The sequence below is a fragment of the Melanerpes formicivorus genome, unplaced genomic scaffold (assembly GCF_026170545.1).
Source record: "Melanerpes formicivorus ecotype bairdi unplaced genomic scaffold, bMelFor1.0.p_v2 SCAF_2, whole genome shotgun sequence".
Lineage (NCBI taxonomy): Eukaryota > Metazoa > Chordata > Aves > Piciformes > Picidae > Melanerpes > Melanerpes formicivorus.
Genome location: NW_027142354.1, coordinates 59562956 through 59581930, shown reverse-complemented (window position 1 = coordinate 59581930; position 18975 = coordinate 59562956). Strand labels below are relative to the sequence as shown.

Genomic DNA, 18975 nt, shown 5'->3' with positions numbered 1-18975 from the left:
GGACAGGGTGCTGGGCTATCTTGCTTCAACTGTACCCTTACCCTGAAAGGTTAGACTGGATCATCCTTGAGGTCCCCTCCAACCTGGTATTCTATGTCCCTGCTTACTGCAGGGGGGTTGGACTAGATGACCTCTGGAGGCCCCCTATAACCCAGTGCATTCCAGGATTCTGAGTTTATTGCTGTAAAGAATCCCCTGGTACCAGTAACTCTCAAGGAGTTCTCTTCACTCCCATTTCCAGAGAGACACTCGACACTAAGCAGGCAGGCGACACGCCAAAGCTCTCAGCAGCAGTTATGTCCAGCCACAGGGCATAACAAGGCAAGTGTCTTGTGTCCCTCTTCAGGTATCCTTCCAGGGTATCAGATCTAAAGCAGGGAGCTCTGCCCAAGCATTCAAAGCAGGGCTATGAAATGTGTGTGGATGCCAGCAGCTGGAAACAATCTGCCACAGGCCAGCAGGATCCATCTAAGCACACAGCACAACCTGCCAGTCACCAGGCAAGCAGAGACACTTCAGCTCTCTCTGGTTTCCCCTTTCAGAACCAGAGCTGCTGCATATTCTCTGGTGCAGAAATGTCTGACTGCATGACCCCCAGCCCCCACAAATGGAAGGTGCCTGCTTCAGCCAGACACACATTCAGATGGGTGGCCAAGGGATGGGGTGGCCTTAAGTGGAACTTTGGTAAAACAACACACAGCTCAGAGCTCTCTTCCACCAGTCCAACACCAGGACTCTACCAACTCTACCCAAATTCTGAGACAAACAAGTAAGTTTTTAGAGCAGTTGATGGATCAGTGTCAAGTTCCATTCCTGCCTCCTGACAACTCCAACCCATGCCAGCCCTCCTCACCTGAACACTGTATACAACTGTCCTGCCTAAAACCCCTCTGCAATGCCACAGGATGGGATTTCCAGCTACTGTTTCACAGCCCATGGAATTCCCTGTCCTGTAGCAAACATCCCACTCCTCTCCAAACCAAGCACCAGCCCTCATTTTGCTCATTCCTCTGCAGCCAGCACCATCACTCTGAAGAGAAAAAACTCTTCAATTGGCTGCCAATAAATCAGGCTAATAAATAGCTGAAGATTTTTTATCTTCTTGAATCTCCCAGCCACGTTTTTGGCTGGTTAGCACTGCCAGTGGCCAAGGGCCACCGGAGCGATCACTTTGTGCTCACAACTCGTGTTTCAGTGAGATCTCCATTCACAGCACAAGGAGGGAGGAAAGCGCAGCAGCCCAGGTGACTCTGGACGCTTTCCATGTGCTTCACTGACAGCTGCTTGTGCTTGGGCACAGAGAGAAGTGAGCTGCCTGCTCCCTCAGAGCAGCTGAGCCGCAGCAGTTAACAACTGGGAACACAAAGTAGGGCAGAGTCACCACTGGTGAAGGAAGGCTGTCGACTGAGGCACGGAGTTTTGTCTACAGAAGCACTTAGAGAATGGCAAGGGAAAGGAATTCAGAGTGAACTCCACAGCAAAGGAGTTTGTAGGTACTAAAGAAAGACACTTCAGATGGACTCATTTTTAGTCTGCACTTCCTCCTGCAAGAGATCCAACTGCAGGAGGCTGAGCCCCTTGCAGAAGCCATTTGGCACCCAACCTACAGGACAGGTCTGAAGGCAAACCACCACTCCAGCCCTGCAGAACAGGGAAGAAGCAGCACTGTGAAATGCAGCACCTTCCCTCAACGTTAGAGAACTAAATCCTCCAGCAGAAGAGCAAGAGAGCCCCAAACCCTTGTCTGGAACAAGCTGGACAGTTTCTGGACTTCCCCTTAGAAGCAAGCAGTATTTAAAAAAAGTAATAAAAGAATCATAGAAGGAGTTGGGCTGGAAAGGAACCTAAAGATCATCCAGTTCCAACCCCCCTGCCATGGGCATAGGCACCCCCCATTAGACCAGCCCACGTCCAACCTGGTTTTGAACACTCCCAGGGCTGAGGCCTCCACAACCTCCCTGGGCAACCTCTTCCAGCGCTTCACCACCCTCAGGGGAAAGAGTTTCTTCCCAGTGTCTAATCCAAATCCATCTTCTTCCAGTTTGAAGCCACTATCCCTTGTCCTATCACTCCAGGCCTTTTCAAAGAGCCCCTCTCTAGCTCTCCTGTTGTAGCCACCTTCCAATACTGGAAGGCTGCTCTAAGGTCTCCCTAGAGCCTTCTCTTCTCCAGGCTGAAAAACCCCAACTCTCCCAGCCTGTCTCTGGAGGAGAGGTGCTGCAGCATCTACATTGTGCCCAAGGAATCTGAAGCTTTAAGCTTTCCATTAAAACAAGCAGGTATGCCATTTAAAGATACACCCAATGGAATTCAAGCAGAAGCCTTAAGGGGGGAAAATAAAAATCAGAATTTGTTTTGAAGAAAATTACCCAGGACTAAGTTGTGAAAGAGAGAAGAGAAGATAAAGCACACAGCAGTGATTCAGACTGGCAGCCCAGGCCACACACACTGTACTGAAGCTCAAGTGATTTCTTCTCATGCTTACAAAACTGGCTTTATTCTTAGTTTTTCAGAAAATGATTTTCAGTATTAGCACCCACATTGTCAATGGCTCAGACTTGACTTTACACGGGAGAACAGCCACGCTCCACCAGCGAAGTGCCCCTGGATGCTTCCCTTTGGAGCTCTTCAGCAAAGCACCCAGGGGGAAAGAGGCCAAGATGGCAGCGCTAAGCGAGCTCTGTTCTCTGGCCAGGCACCTCCCAGGGACAGAACTCAACAGGGCAGAGGAGCAGGCGAGTTTGTGAAACAAGCTGACCTGAGATGCAAGTAGAATCTGACGGGGTTTCCATACTTAGTTCACAAGTTTATTATGAAAAACACTGCAGCTCTGTCCTGCAGCAACATTGTTTTACAGAAAAAAACAGTTCTGTTCAAAGTAATTCACTATCCTTGGACAAGTACAAGGGACAATATGGCAGGGCAGAGAGTGGAAAAGGGAACTGAGTGCAGACAAAAAACCAAAACAAAACCAAAATGAAAAACAAATAAATCCATACAATTAAATTAAACAGTATCCCTGAAAATGAAACAGCTTCAGAACAAGGATGAGGCCTCGGTACTTGCTTCAAAAATGTTTAAGCTTCAATGATTGTTTGCTGCTACCCTTATCTACAGTCATGCTGAATAAAGCTATAGCTAAATGGGAAGTTAAATGTATTCACGAGGTGTTAATGTCTACATCTTATCATCTGCAGTCTCTCAGAGAAAGCAAAAGTAACTACAAACAGCGCGACGCCAGCGAGGGGCTCCCGGCCGACAGCGGCGCTCAGCATGCAATGGACTGGTTCATTCTAAGTGGTCACAGTTGTCGACAAGAGGCTCTGTGTTTGTATGGCACATCTTTTGGTCCATGTGAAAAACGAGTTTGAAGGTTAGGGATTTCTCTGACACTTTGGAGTTACTGTTGCTCTGCCCGTCCTCTCCCCAGCTCCAGCCGCGGCTCTCGGCGACGCTCCACAGGCCCGGCAGCTCCTCACAGGAAGTAGTCTGGGGTGCGCCGGGTGACGTGCGGCTCCCCTCTGCGCGGCGCCGGGTCGAACTGCAAGCTGCAACACAGACCCTGGTTGGAGCAGGGCGTCCAGGCAGGGACACAGCCCCTTCCCGAAGCAGGGCTACAATGCACGCTGAACCAGGAGTTCAAACGGCACGCTGCAAAGCAGAGCTGCTCATTCGAACAGGAGTTCAGCTGACACCAGGTGTGGTCTGTAGGGCTTCACAGCGGCAGTGAGGCAAGGAATTGACTTCATAGACTCATGGAGTCATTAAGGCTGGAAAAGACCTTTAAGATCAAGTCCAACCCTAACCCAACCACCACAACACTATATAGTGGAGGGCCACATCCACATGCTCCTTGAACACCCCCAAGGACGGTGACTCCACCACCTCCCTGGGCAGCCTGTTCCTTGTAGGAAAAGTATCTTCCCGATATCCAACCTAAACCTCCCTGGCACAACTTAAGCCCATTTACTCTGGTCCCAGATTCTTCCAGGACAAGCATTCAGCTCCTTCCACTCCTCCTACTAGTACATATTTGTAATCCCCACATCCTGAACTCCTCTTATGATCATTACAAAGGGACTGGAGAGAAGGAAGTCTTAGTTCTGAAGACTCAGAGTGGTCAAACAGAAGTCTGACTGTAGAGAGTTAAGGGTCGCCAGCAGCTGTCAAGTGGGGCAGCTTACACAGTTTTTGCCTTGTTCACTAGTCAAGCTGCTGCTGAGGTAGATAATTAGAAACCTCCCTAAAGAAGCCAACCTCCTAAGAATTTCAAGCTTCCAGAAGTCTCTTGCCCTAGACAGGAGATGATTATCTCACCCATGACAGTGCAATCCTGCTCTCACACACCTCTGTGTAATAGTTCATTAAATTCCAGTTCCACAGAACCCAAATGAGGAGTCTCACTTTAACCTGACAGATGAGATGCCAACAACTGCTCCAGGTGCTTGACTCCAAGACTTCACATATAACTAACCCAACAATTCCAGTTTCACTTCACCTCCCAAAAGCTTACAGCTACCCACACCACAACACAATGCTCCCTGCTACAGCAGCTATGCTCCCTCACAAGCACTGCAGCTCTCATTTTTAAGCATACTTACAAGGAGTATTTTAGAGTATCGTCAAGTTCCATAATTGCAGCCTGGTTGCCACAGCGGTAGCAGTAGTTTGGAGCGCTGAAAATTGTTACTACATTCCGGTCATGGCACCAGTTGTACCCCTGCAGAGGGAAACACAGCAACTATGACAGCCAGCCCCTTTGTCCTACCCCACAGGACCACCTGGCTGCTGACTGACTCTGGAGTGTGCAAAACCACAAGTGGCATTGGGAGGCTCACTTTAAACAAGATTCAGGCTGTATCTTTGCCTTCTTGACAGAAACAGGGTAAAAGGGAATTTTGGCCTTCATGTGCTGCTGCTTCCTGGTAAGCATGAGACACTGAATAAAACCTCAGAAATGTTTCTCCTTTGCATCAGGGTAACATCATTAAGCCAGCAATTGTGGAGTACACAGTCTATTCTGAATCTTCACCTGAGATCATCAAATCAGAATACAGAGGCATTCAAAGGTCTTCTACCTGTGAGACGTTTAAAAATCTCAGCTGCCAGGAAAATCAAGAGACTAAGAACAAAAGCACACACTCAAGGTGAAAGGAGGAGCAGCACCCATTGAGGTGCGTTTTCTTACCAGGGCACTCAGCATTTAAGAGCCTTTTTCCCTACACAGAAACACAATACCACACACTATTATCACAGAATAATAGAAGGGGTTGGGTTGGAAGAAACCTTAAGGATCATCTAGTTCCACATCCCCCCCACCTGCCATGTTTGGAGCCTCCACAACATCTCTGGGCAACCTGCTCCGGCGCCTCGCCACCCTCACAGGGAAGAATTTTCTCCCAATGTCTCATTTAAATCCACCTTCTTCCAGTTTGAAGACATTAACCTCTCATCTTGCATCTACTAATGAAGTCTGTTCTGAGGTATTACTGTACAATTTCTGGAAAAAGGCCAAAGTAAAGATTACTCCACTGTCAAACTGAGAAACTCCTTTAGCAGCACGTCAGTATTGTCCAGGTAGAGCTTCTGGAGGACTCTCATCTGGCCCATGAGTTGTGACAGCATCAGACGCACATCTCTGACACACAGAGCACGGCACTCACAGACCAGCTAACACCTCAGCCACCATGCTTACCTCCATTACCAACTGATGAGCTCTGGAAACCAACGTAAGGCCATTAGCATGGTTAAAGGTTTCTGAAATGTCCTGTCCAAATGTATAACCTGCACCTCGAGGAGAAATGCCCCAGCCACCACGATCGTCGGGATCTGACCATAGCAAGTCACACATGGGACCCTACGAGAGATGAGACCTTTCAGAGTGCAAAAATCCCCACCTCAGGAAAAGTCTGCACATGGACCAGCCCTGCACAACTTCCTGCAGCACAACTTCCTGCAGCATAACTTCCTGCAGCACCCCTTTAAGACTTAAAAAAAGCCTGTCAGCTGCAAGAGGTGGTGCACTCAGCACATGAAATACTAAGAGGTAGTTCACCTGAAGCAGAACTAATTCGCCCCTCTGAGCTCATTCAGTCATGCCTGATGAGCCTGCAGGCACACACGGCACGTTTCTTCAGGCAAGACATCTCCCTTACCCTTTCCTTCAAAAGACCACAACAGTAAGCCAGACACTTTCATGTTGCTAAGTTGTTTTGAGTTTCACTTTCCAGCTGTCTACTCAAAGACCAAGTACGTGCTGAATCATGGATCTCAAGAGTTATTGTCAGTACCTCATGGGGAACTTCCTGCAAGCGATCAAGTGCTCTGATGTGATCCAGTGTATCTATTGATGGAGAGAGGCCACCATGTAGGCAGAAAATCTGCAAGAGTTAGAGACATCAAGTTGATCCATGCAGTTCTGTTTAGCAGAAATGCAAGCATTAATATACACATTATTATACACATTCAGCATATCTGCCAGAGATTCTCTCAAGCTGAGAGATGACAAAATCCAGCGCTAGCAGCAACAGTTAATTTTGTCAATACCAACCTACCTGGCCATCCACCAAGGCAGTTAGAGGCAGGTAATCAAAAAGGTCTGTGAAGTATTTCCAAACATTTGCATTTCCATATTTTCTTAAACATTCATCATAGAAGCCATATACTTGTGTGATTTGCCTGCTTTCGTGGTTCCCTCGGAGGATCGTGATGCGCTCGCGGTAACGGACCTATAGAGAAGGGCTTAGTTTAGAGGCAGAAGACCTCTCTTCCCAAAAGAGAGAATCTGCACCCCCTGCCCCCCATCATAAAGCAATAAACCCAAGCCCTTCTTTGAGATGAAAATTCAATTATTACCTTTGAGGAAAGGAAGGATAATTCATCCAAATCTTCAGCAGCCAAATATTTTTGAGCTTAATTATGACTTTTTTATCCATCGTTACTAGAAGACATCACTACAGGTGGGCATTATGCTCACCTCTTCAAGCAAACTCTTAAGAGTGCTGCTTAGGCAAGCAAAAAAACAATGAACAGAGCACTCATTTTAGAGAGCATCTGAGAAAACTGAGAAGCACCACTTGTGTTTTCACCACTGTACCACCAATGCAGTGCAGCTCACTGCTGCACACCAGGTGTGGTCGGCATGGTCATTACCCAGGGTTTATACAGAGCTGTAGAGCTGAGAAGAAAGAGTTACCTTAAGAGCTACAAGCAATGTGACTGTTTCGACTGAGTAATAGCCTCTGTCAACATAGTCCCCCATAAACAAATAGTTTGTGTCTGGTGATTTGCCTCCAATTCTGAACAGTTCCATGAGGTCGTGAAACTGGCCGTGGACATCTCCGCAGACTGTGACTGGACATCGGACTTCCTGCACGTTAGACTCTTTTGTCAAAATTTCTTTAGCCTGTCAGACAAAAGGGAAACAGGAACTGTGAATGTGTCTTCAACAGTCACATATTCAAAGCATGCTCTGCCACTTCTGGCTCTTTGCTACCTGCTTTCTTCATCAAGTCTTGTCCCTTCTTTGTCTGAAGCACTCAAGGAAAGAAAAGCTAAGTCTAGAAATCACGCCAACATCTTTGCTCCAGCCCTTCAAAATCCTGAACTCAGGCATGGCCCAAAACCACACTCTCCCCTGGGGAGGTGAGCACAGACAAGCCCCCAGGGAGTCATACACTCTAAAGTCTCACTTCAGGGGACTGTTTGCTTGACATCCATCCACCCTGCTCTGAAAGCAAAGACAGAGTCCTACATGAAGCAAAGGCAAGACCGTAACCAACACCCAGTGGTATTCACAACGGCAGGGCTGGTGACAGCCTGCACAAGCTTTCTGAACAAGTTTTGTGCTCAAGCACACAGGAGCAACAGCAAGTTGTGCCTTCCTCAGCCAAAGTAAAGCAACGTTTTTGTCCTCTGCACTTTTCCCACCACATTGTGCTCAGAGAAGGTGCAGACAAAGCCAATTTGTACGAAGAAGCACAAGTTAAATATAGCATCAGAAAGGTAACACTGAAATAAGGCAAGAATTCCTTAATTGCACCCTCCCTCTGCCAGCTGTTAGTTTGTTCTGCAGCAGTGCCCAAACAAGCCACAGCAGCTTTCTACATCAAGAGGGTATTAGAAATATAAATAGTAACAAGTTTGTAAGTGAACATCTACCAGATTTCAGTGCCTTTCAGCCACCATGGCTGCAGTGCAAAAAGGATCCCTTCTTTACCTGTGACCAGAATGACAAAGGAACATACAAAAACTATACTCTGTTTCACAACAAGGTGTCTACAAGACCTGCAGAAACAGCATCCAATACCACCTATGCATGGGTTACACCGAATCCAAAATGCTCTGAGGCACACACCAGTGTAGGAGGCAGAAGGAAGCCCGACATCACATTCATTTTACAGGAGATCTTCATCATTTTCTCAAACCTAACCTGACAACTAAAGCCAGGGGGTGGGAGAGAAAGGGGGACTGCCAGGGAAAGAAATATTTTCTGACAGTAGAAATAATTCATTATAATCTGAAGAGCATGCCATTTTAAAAGGTTAGGAAAGAAAGATCTGAAGTAAAAATCTAAACATTGAATGCTGGGGACTGCCACAAGCCAAGCTATTAAGGAACACGCTGCTGCATCCAAATTCCCACCCTGTTCATGAAGTTACCAGCTGCACAGCGATCAACAACTCCCCCACCCTGAAGCGGTCTCACTGTCCAGGCAAACCAGCAGAGTCACCACTGCAAACAAGAAAAGTGCTCACACCACCACGTTGAAGGATGGAGACTCATGAAAATTCAACACTGGAAAGAAGTGCAGGGACGGGCTGGGGATTCAGCACCCTGCGCGACAGAGCTGCAGGTACGGCAGCACAGGGCACACAGCTAAGTGCATCTCATGAGAGTTTCCACCCGTGCTGTGCCCAGCGCTAACGACAGGTCAGTGCTGGCTTGTGCCAAGTGCTAAAAGCGTAGGTTTATTTTAAGATAGCCTGACTTAAGTTCATTTTAATGCACTGACTCTCACCAGATATTTTGAAGGAGATTTAACAGCCTTAGCCTCTCCTAAGACACTGCTACCAGCTTAACTCTCCTGACCAGGAACACTGCAGATCCCTGTGGTGCTGCGCTGTCAAAACTACTCCTCAGTGAGAATGATCTCCACTGCCAGTTTTTCTGAGCACATGGAAAGCAGTGCACAAAGAATGCAGCATTCATTTTTCATCATGCTGCCTGAGATGAGAGTGGCAGAGCTCTCAGCACCAGTGCTGCTGCTCCTTCATCCTGCGCTCAGCTGCGTGCACAACCACGCGCGCAGGTACGTCAGGCAGCTGCTCTGATGGAAAGAGACTGTTCCAGGTCAGCCTGCAAAACAGCAACCTTCATTCAAATCCCTGCTGCAGGGATTTCACTATTTCTATGTTTTCAAGTTCCATGAAGTTCTGTGTTACAAACTGCTTCATCCATTCAGTCCAGAATGTCCCATAGTACCAGCAGTGGCATACAGTGAAGGGCTTAAGCACTGCTCTTGCCTCTACACAAGAGCTTCAGCAGAGCTGGCGGTGGAAAACACACCACCCTGAGAACAAGCCACCCAGTGGCCCATCAGCCACACCCCAAACTTCCACCTTGCATCAATTCTTCTAAAAGGACATTAAAAAATGCTGTAACAACCCCTCAAGTTGGTAAAACAACAAACAGCCTGCACCTGTGATGTCACAGTTTCACAATTCGTTTCCCAGGGGTACCACTGAGGTGTGTCTGAGATCCTGCCTTTGTCCTGGACCACACACCACCCTCTGCAACCTCATCTGGTTCCAGTCCCTCTCTACTGAACCTTTCTCCCAGATCCATGATGATGATGCTACTTGCTCAGCCACACCATGCACCTCCCTCCCTGTCCCTCCCCTCAACCAGTTGGGCTTCACACCAGCAGCTGTCCCAAACTTCCTCAGGGAGAGGATGCAGCAGAGCATTTTTCACCAGCCTTCAGCACCAGACAGTACCTGTGATCAAACCACCAGATGAAGGAGAATTAGGGAAGAGATGCATACCTGATTCCTTTACTTCAAAACCCCAGTGACCTGTTGTGCTGCTCCAAATCACGCTCATTACTTTTTCAGCACTACACACTCAAATACTACTACACCCACAACGATTTTGCATCAGTCTTTCTTTGTACCGGCTGCAAAATCAGCATTTACCAACTGAAGTAATAGTTGTGGTTTTTTTCCAGTTTTAATTTGTATCCATTTGTGCTTGATTCTGAAATCTGAGTGTGTAGTGCTGAAAAAACAATGAGCGTGATCTGGAGCAGCACAATAGGTCACTGGGGTTTTGAAGTAAAGGAATCAGGTATAAGACTAACGCAAAAACCCCACAGCTGTAGGACAGCTGCACAATGAGAGCAGAAGTAGCAGTAAAATGCTGTCCTAAGCAAGAGCTGCTGAGGTGGGAAGTCACGTATTTTACTCAGAGCAGCCTCAAAGTTCAAACAACAAGCCCTTATCCAACACACTTCAGCTTAGTCACATTGACTGCAATTCATTCCCACCCGGTATCTGAAACGTGGCCTTACTCAGCTCTTTTGCTGGGCAGAGGCAATTTGAACCATCCCAAAAGACAAGAGGAATAAAACCAATATTGATTTAAACACAGAAGCAAACAACAAACGGTAAGGCAAGCAGCACTGCATGAAGATACAAACTAGTACTTCAGATTCAATTCTTCCTGGACTGCTGCACTTCCTCCACAGGCCAGAGAGCACTGAGCACTGTTTTGCTGCCTCCATTCACAAAGCTCATCCTTGATGCAAAACACTGCTCTTAAAATGCAAAGATTAGCTTCACTGTTTGAAAACAATGCAAGATGCAGGTGTAAACTCTGCTTTCTGTGATGAACAGCCAGGGATAAGAATTTGAAAACCCCTCTTACTAGCCTATTAAAGCTACTACCCTATGATGTTCAGATCTTCAGTTCTATTTAATGAGACACAAGGGTTGTTATGGATGCAGAGGTATCCTCTCCTGTTCCTCCCTTCCTTGCATGTATTTTTATCCTGTATGTCACAGGCTAAGCCTCCAAGTTCAGTGCCAGAGAACGGATGGACGGCAGCCTGTGCTTCTCAACTGGCTCCGTGCCGAGGACAGACGAGTTCCCCTCACCAGCAGAGCAACATCAGCCTTGCCTCATGAAATTAATTTCAAGTGGTCCATTTCTGAAACATCCTCTGAATTCATCTGTACTCAAATTCCTTTGTGTTTCCAGAACATACCAGATACTTCTCAGTTATTCCTGCTATACATTCTATCAGGAGCTCTGACAAGTCAAACCAAGTATCTATCCTGAGAGCCATTCCTGTGGCTTTGCAGGACAATGCATGGCAGTGCTGCACAGCAGCAAACCACTGCTAGAAAGTGCTTATCAAAAGAGGGCTGCTAACTCAGCAAAGCAAACAGCCACTGGTTTCATTAGACAACAGGGCTCCCAAGCCCGGTTGCAGATGGCAACCTGTCATTCCTGGCTGACCAGGGCTTACCCCTGCAGCCCACTATGCTGTCTAGGAAAGCATGGTGAAGAGCATCCAGGCTAACCAAAAGCCCCAGGTATCTGTAGTTACCATACGGACACTTTGATAAGGCCCAAGATTTCAAACACACCCCTCATTTCCTGTCGTCAAGATGCCCAGGATGTGACTAAAGGCACGAGGATCAGCTAATTGGGATGAACACTGGTTTTAGCTGGCCAAACACTGTGGACTGGAAGAGATTCCCCTTCGAAGCAAAGTCATCCATTGAAGTCAGCAAGTCTTCTGCACCGGCCTTTGTCTACTTCAACTGAAGGGCTTCCCCTCCCAACTGGAGAAATGAGGCCTCCAGTAGCACCCTCTATGAAGGAGGTAGGACTGCAGTCGGATTACATGTGACACAAATGAGAAACTGATACGTGCTGAGCTTTGGAAGCCACTAAGGAGTTCAATGTGAATGTGCCAGTAGAAACACAATTAGAATACAAAGCTCCATGCTGACATTTAATTATTCAGTATTCCAAAGTAAGTAAAACCAGGATCTGCAGCCACATAGAAGCCACAGCAGCAAAATACTTGGGAAAACCCAGGGCTGAAACAGAAGAGAACTGCTCTGCTTTCTCCCTTGTTTTGTAACTAGCACATTTCCCTCAATTTCTGCCCTCTCTCACTACCGCAGGTGAAGAGCTCAGGAAAGGAAGGCAAGGCATGCCTGGTCTAAGAGTCAGGGTGCAGCTCCTGGGAATGCCTGTGTCACGACGTGGTAACTACCCTGGCAGCCCTTCATCTCCACGGGATAGGGCACTTAGGACTAACAAGCCAGCTCAAAAGTTTTAACTGAAGTGCACAAAAATAACGTTTAGTAGCTTCTCATTTAGCGTCAGTGACTGCCAGTGAGCAAGCACAGGCAATGAACTAACCAAAAGGAGGGTAAAATTCAATCAGTTTTGTACTTCAGCAAGGACCCTTCCCCTTCAGGGCTCCACAACTCAGCTGCAATTGCTCCCTTCTCTTTGAGCCATTTCTGTTGCTACAGAACACCAGTTCGATAGAAGACATTAGCCAGACAGAACACAATCCTATGCCAGACCAGATCAAAAAGACAACCACTTCCCTTTTGCTCCAGGAAACTGCAGAAGGTCTGCAAAGGAGCATGCAGGCACTAAGCCTTTACCAAGCAAGCCTCAGCGCCTTTGTGTTAGAAAGGGCTGACACTGCTCCCAGACCGGGCAGCCCCCTCAATACTTCAATGTGGAAAACGCAGCAGCAGTCTCACAACTCAGCCTAACTGCAAGGAGAGCCCTCAGAGCCAGCTTGGGAGAAGGGAGACTGCTGTTTAAGTATTAGGAGTTGACCAGATCAGATGGAAAATGAAGACAGGAAGGGAATGTTCTGAAAGATCTCAATGTTGTCATTTTGCTTCGTATTACAGATCTTAGTGCCCTTAACTTTGAATTAAAAAACAAACACAAAGGCCACAATTTTTAGTTATTTTAAATACAGGAGAAGCAGCTCAGGAAATCCAGCTGCCTTCCCCTCTCCAGGGGTTACAACACACACCGACGGTAGTAACGCATGAAGCTGACAGAGAGGGTCTTCAGTGGCTGCTCCAGAACAAGCTGCATCCATTTGGTATTATTCAGGTCATTAAAAAAAGAAAGAGCCTAAAGCTACTCCCAAACTAGTGCCTGATATCCCCAAGTCCAACACAGTGCAAATGCAAATGGTTTTCAACACTTAGGCTCAAGTATCACCCACCACAGCTAGGCAAGGCCATGCTGAAGGGAGGGTCAGGATATCAACTGGTGTAGCCAAGTGTTCAAACCCAAAGACATGTACCTCAACATCAACCAACAGGTAGGCAACACCTGCACTTGAAGGCATCTTCAATAATCCCAATGGAAATAGTGAAGCCTTGATTACTGAGCAGTTGAGCTCCACATTTCTTCTTTAGCCAGCAATAAACTGGTTTTCCACCTTGACATACTGCCTGCAGAAAAGGAATTGAAGCCAACAACTGTGTTACTGAATACTGGAGTAGTGCTGAAGGGTCCTTGAGTGAGGATGGAAATCCTCTCACAGCTCCTCTGAATCCCTTCACACAGCTTTCTGTACAAGGCTTAACTCTGTGACTCCTGCCAGACAGGTTAGGTTATTGCACTGTTTAAGGCAACCCAGATGACACAGAGCAGCACCGTCATCGCATCTTAAAGGCAACAACCACACCACAGCTATGTTTGAATGAGCCTGTAGTCTGCTGTCCTCCTCCATGTCCCAAGCCTTAAATCAGGAGAACTCAAACAGAAGCTTGCTCTGACTTACAAATGCTTACTTCTGTTCCCTTAAGCAATGCCCAAAAGAACTTCTAAAATAACACAAAACCATCTTTTGTCCTACTGGATCACAACTAATGCAACTGGGACAACAAAACCCACCCCACCATGCTGCCAACACTACTCAACTTGACTGAAAGAAAACATCAAATCAGCAGCTTGCTACTGCTGCAGGAAGGGGCAGATGCAGGACTGCCTCCCCAGGAGCAGGTGAGGAGGCTGGCAAGACTGGCGCTTCCCACACCTCGTGTGTGGAGAGGCCATTCCCATTTCATACTCCCACCCACAGAACACTGGGAATGAAAGGCTCTTCTTTCTGTTCGAGTGTTCCAGAATCATCTAAAACACAGTTATTAAACTGTCACCAAAAGAGCTTTCCACAATACACCTGCAACTTCAGAGAAGGAAGGTCTGTGGGTCCATCAATGGCTTGATCTCCAGGTACATTCAACAGAACCACAGCAAAGGAGTCCTAAGCCATCTCCGGGCTTCCCACAGTCCCTGAAACCACTGCAGAGGGCAGGAGGAGTTCAGGGGCTTCCCTGTTAGGGAACTCAGTAGCCAGCGCAGCAGCAAGGAGGAACTGAAATGCTGCACCTTCCACACCCATGTTGTTCTCCTAGGGCTAGAGGTGGAGGGACACAGAGCTAGTGGAACTCAGCACACCGCATGGGAGCTCTGACTAGCTGGGAATTCTGTTGAGGCAGGATCTTCAGTTCAGTTACAGCACACTCAGAACAGTATGTTTACCACCACCTTTGTATGAAGACTGCTACGGTTACACACAAAGATATGGGAATGCAAAGCTAGCTAAAGAAAAGGGCCCTGCAAACACAGCTGGGGACTGCTTGAAACATCCACTTCTGGTGAAAAATAATCTGCTAAGAAAGGCAACTGCCCCAAATGAGAGGAGGCTGAAGGGAATACCTGAGCGCCTCGCTCTGAGAAAAAAGTGGGGCAGACATCTTAGGGAAGTAAAAGCTTGAAAGGCAGGAGTGAGATCCACAACACTTCCAGTCCTGTGCATCAGAGGAACTGAACTTTGATCACAGAGGGGTTTTCTGAGCCAAGAGAAAGCTTCAGTGACATACTGCCCTACCAGAACTAAGGCACTTAGGCTGAAGGAGTTCAAGCAGCTGAGTACATGCATGTATGGTTAGTCCTCACCTGCAGCCAGGCTCAGAAAATCTAACTTGGAAGATTTGATGTTAACCAATGGTGGAAGTTCTGCAAAAATAAGGAAAAAAAAAACAATGTAAAGGAGAGAAAAGTAGGCCACTGTCCAGGCACCTATCAGAGAACAGTAGAACAGTGTGGCCCAGAGAGGTATCTGCACTGAGAAAAGCAGCGCTGGTGACAAACCAAAAGGCTCATGTAACCAAGACCACTCTTACTCTTAAAGAGACAAGGCCTGGAACCAAGGTTTCTGGAATGCCTTTAGGGGACCAGCCCTTCACTTACAGCAGAACATTTGGTTTGCAGCTCTGTCTCTTCAGACACATCCTGCTAGTAATTCCAGTGCACAGCAAGAGACCTCCACACTGCACACAGCACGTACGACCAAACTGCCACCCTCTAAAAGCTGTGTGCCAGTTCAAACTCACTGAAATACCAACTGATGTTTCTAGAGGAGACTCTGCTGCCACATGCACTATGCACCCTCTGAGATAACCCATGGAGACTATCCACAGATTCAACTCATTCCCTTGTGCATCTTCAGACTGGCATCTCACCTTCTTGAGCAATGGACCACTCCCCCACTGCCTGTGACTGAGAGCATTCACACACCATACTGAGGAGACAAGACCATGGCTCTACCCACACCCCAAACCAGCATCCTTCCATTCCAAAGGGCCAGGGGAAACCCCTCACCTGGCAACTGCAGAGAAGAAACAGGATGAACAATGCCAGTATGCAACAGCATCCACAGGGTGTATGGTTTGACAGCACCTCCCCAACATCAAATCCTTGAGCAAAGCACGCACAGTTGGGCACAAAACAGAACATACAATACACGGCATGTCAGGCCTGGGATATCTTAGCTGCCACTCAGAGGCTCATGGTTTTCAAATTATCTGTAAAAGTATTATGTATTATTCATGGTTACAAACTATTCCCAGGCTTAGAAGATGTTTTTGCCCAGTTACCAGCACCCAGGTAACCAGGCACAAGGTAAGATGCACTAAGGAAGTAACTGGGGTGCAGGGATGGCCGTCATTATCACATTTGTAAACAGCTCTTTATCAATACTGAAATGCAGTATTGATAACCCTTCGGTTTCTTCTTAGTAGACAGGCACCAGTCTGCACACACAAGGTCCCAGCAGATCAAGAAGTACCAGCCAGGAAGATCACCCCATCCAACAGTGTTCTGGGGGAAAATCCTCACACAGACTTATTTCTTGCAGCTAGACCTATCTACAGCTCAGTGGGGTGAATGACAGTTCAGACCCAGCAGGGTCTTTCTCTCTCCTTTGAAACAACAGGGATAGTTGACACTGCTCATACCTCAAGGTGTTCAGGGAAACATGTAACCTTTGGGTGTGATTACACCCACAAAACTACCAGGACAATCCAAACGTGAAGCACTGCTCCATGAAGCTTACAGCAATCAGTGACAGAAGAATGGAAAGTGGTAAGAGCCAATGCTGCCCCTCAGCAAGAGGGCACAGGACTCACCTAACACCCTGCTGTCACACACAGGCCTTTTCACTTGAGGGGCAGAGATGACTTGATGGAAAACTTAGACTTCAAGTTCTCTGCAACACCAACCACGTAAAAACACAACTACCCCAGCAGGAATGCCCAAGGAATCCATCTGCAGTTCTCCTCCTTACCACAAGCAGCCCGGTGGTGGCTGTGCCCTGCACAACAGCCAACCCATCCGAGAGGGAATTGCAGCTACTCAGAGAAAGCTGCCCCGGGTCTGGAGCTGGCTCACACCCATCCAGCGTCAGGCACTGTCAGGCTGCAACCCGGGCAGAACTATCTCGGGCATGCTTGTCGCCATCTCACAGCACAGTAGTTAGCACACAGCTGGCTGTGACCTTTCCTTCATCTGCTGTGATTTTGGTGATGAGCATTACACATTTAACCAGAAGCACAGCTCCCTGCCATTCTTCACTGGGAATAAGTGAAAATGCCTTGCACAAGGACGATGACAGTATCTTCTGCAAGCAACTTCCGATGCTAGGCCTACTCCTTACTTACCAACAGAACTCAGCACACTGACAGCTCTCTCTATATTCCCCATCCTTCTTCAGGTTAATAGAGCCCCTCCTGGGGTATTCAGGATCCTGCACTAGCATCAGCTTCTAAAGGATGGGAAGGGGAATACACAGCTCTCCACAGAGCAACACCAGAAGCTGGACTGCTCTCACTAGACACAGGCATGAGAAAGAGGCAGGCAGTGACACTGCCACTCGCTTGCCTCACAACGTGGAAACACACAAGCTGTACCAAAGGGCAACACTTGTAACTTGCTAGAATAGGTGTGAACTGAAAGTTGTACTCGGGCAAGAACCTGTCTGGCCAAAACCACTGCAAGATAGTTACTAAGTCAACAGAGAGTCTTCTAGAAGCACCCCAAAACACCACGCTGTGGTATTTGTAGGCAGGATGCCCAATTCAAAAGCAATCTGATTCCTTCCTGTGGCAGGCAGACAGCCTCCCTTGAGACATGCTTCCATCAACACAGTCCTCCAGCATTCAAATCACACCACTTCCAGTCGTCATCAGAAGATTAGGATTCTCTCTATTCTCTGAGTTTAACGAAACCCACAATCTTATTCAGCAGAGCCAAAGTCCCAGGTGCAATCTCCCTCTCAATGACCGCATCTGCTCTCACACATATCGCGACAAACACCAAGACTCAAGCCGCTGCGTTCAAGCCACAGCTCCCCGCCCCGTGCAGCTCTCGGCGGATCAGCGCAAGCACCTCCGCTCCAGGGCCGCCGTACAGCTGGCACCGCACCGCGAGAGGCTGTGGCCCGGGGCCAGCCGCGGCCGGACCGGCAGCCGAGCCCGGCAGGGGCGGTTGCGCCAAGCGCTGCCTGAGGAAGAGAAACGGCGGCGGAGGAGGGCCGGGGCTCCCCGCCGGGAGGGCGGCCCCGCTCGGGGGTCTCTCCGGCAGCGGCGCCATTTTAGGAGGCGATGAAAAGGCGGGAGGCGGAGCCAGGCTCCCAGCGCAGCGGCGAGAGGGGGCGCGGATCCGCCCGCCCAGGGGCCGCGGCTCGCCCGGCTCCCGGCCCTCCGGCTGGCCCCGCCGCGGCTCCGGCGCCAGCCACCCCCACGGAGCCCTCCGCGAGGCGTCGACCCGCCGCTCCGCTCCACCTACCCGGCGCAGAGGCGCCTCGCCCGGCTGCCGGCCGCCCGCCTTCCCGCCGAGAGGCCGCGCTGCTCCCGCGGGCTCCTCCAGCGCCCGCCTCCCCGCCGCGACCGGGCCGCTGCCCCCGCCGCTTCCCCGCGGTCCCTCACCTTCTCGCAGAGGCTCTTCACCTGCCCCTCCGACAGCTGCTTGCACTCGTTGAGCTGCTCCACCCACTGGTCGAGCTCCTTGGTGAAGACCTTCTCCTCCATCCCGCTCTCCCCCACCTCACCGGCTGCCGCGGCCACACCACCCCGGAGGTCCCCTGCGATCAACTCTCCCAACGTCGGTGGCCGCGACACGGCAGGATAGAGCGGCGGGCGGCGAAGCGACCGGGAGCACTGCGAGTGGCGGCGGCCGGCGCGGCGCTCCCCACTCCCGCAGCTCTACCGCCCGCTGCCTCGCACCAGACCGTGTAATGGCCGCCGCGCCTGACGTCACCGCCTCGGCTTCCACTACGGGGAGGGGGAGGGAGGCTCTGGGAGAGGCAGCGGCGCTTGCGCGGGCTCCGGGAGGGACGGCGCCTGCGCGCCAGCTAGGGACGAGGAGGACCGGCCCGGCCGGCGAGTGGAGCCCGGACGCGTCTGCGCCTGTACCGCTGACGGCGGCACACAGCGGCGGGGGGCGGGTGAAGTGGCGGCGCTTGCGCCATGCGAGCGAGGGGCTGCGGCGCAGGCGCGGGAAGGGGGCTGGCGGGAAGGGCCTTTCCCGCCCGCCGGGGTGTGTGTGTCACGGTCCCTGTGCGGGGCACCGGCCCCG

The 18975-nt window shown here is 49.4% G+C and overlaps 1 protein-coding gene across 1 annotated transcript; it reads right to left on the bottom strand.

Moving 5' to 3' along the window:
- Positions 1–2785: 2785 nt before the first annotated feature.
- PPP2CA (protein phosphatase 2 catalytic subunit alpha) lies at positions 2786–18654 on the bottom strand. The gene is made up of 7 exons (XM_068163513.1): positions 18327–18654; positions 7196–7405; positions 6555–6728; positions 6291–6380; positions 5696–5857; positions 4602–4720; positions 2786–3548 (listed from the first exon to the last, which is right to left on the bottom strand). Exons 1-7 carry the CDS (start codon positions 18426–18428, stop codon positions 3476–3478), a joined length of 930 nt encoding a protein of 309 aa, XP_068019614.1. The 5' UTR covers positions 18429–18654; the 3' UTR covers positions 2786–3475.
- Positions 18655–18975: the final 321 nt, after the last annotated feature.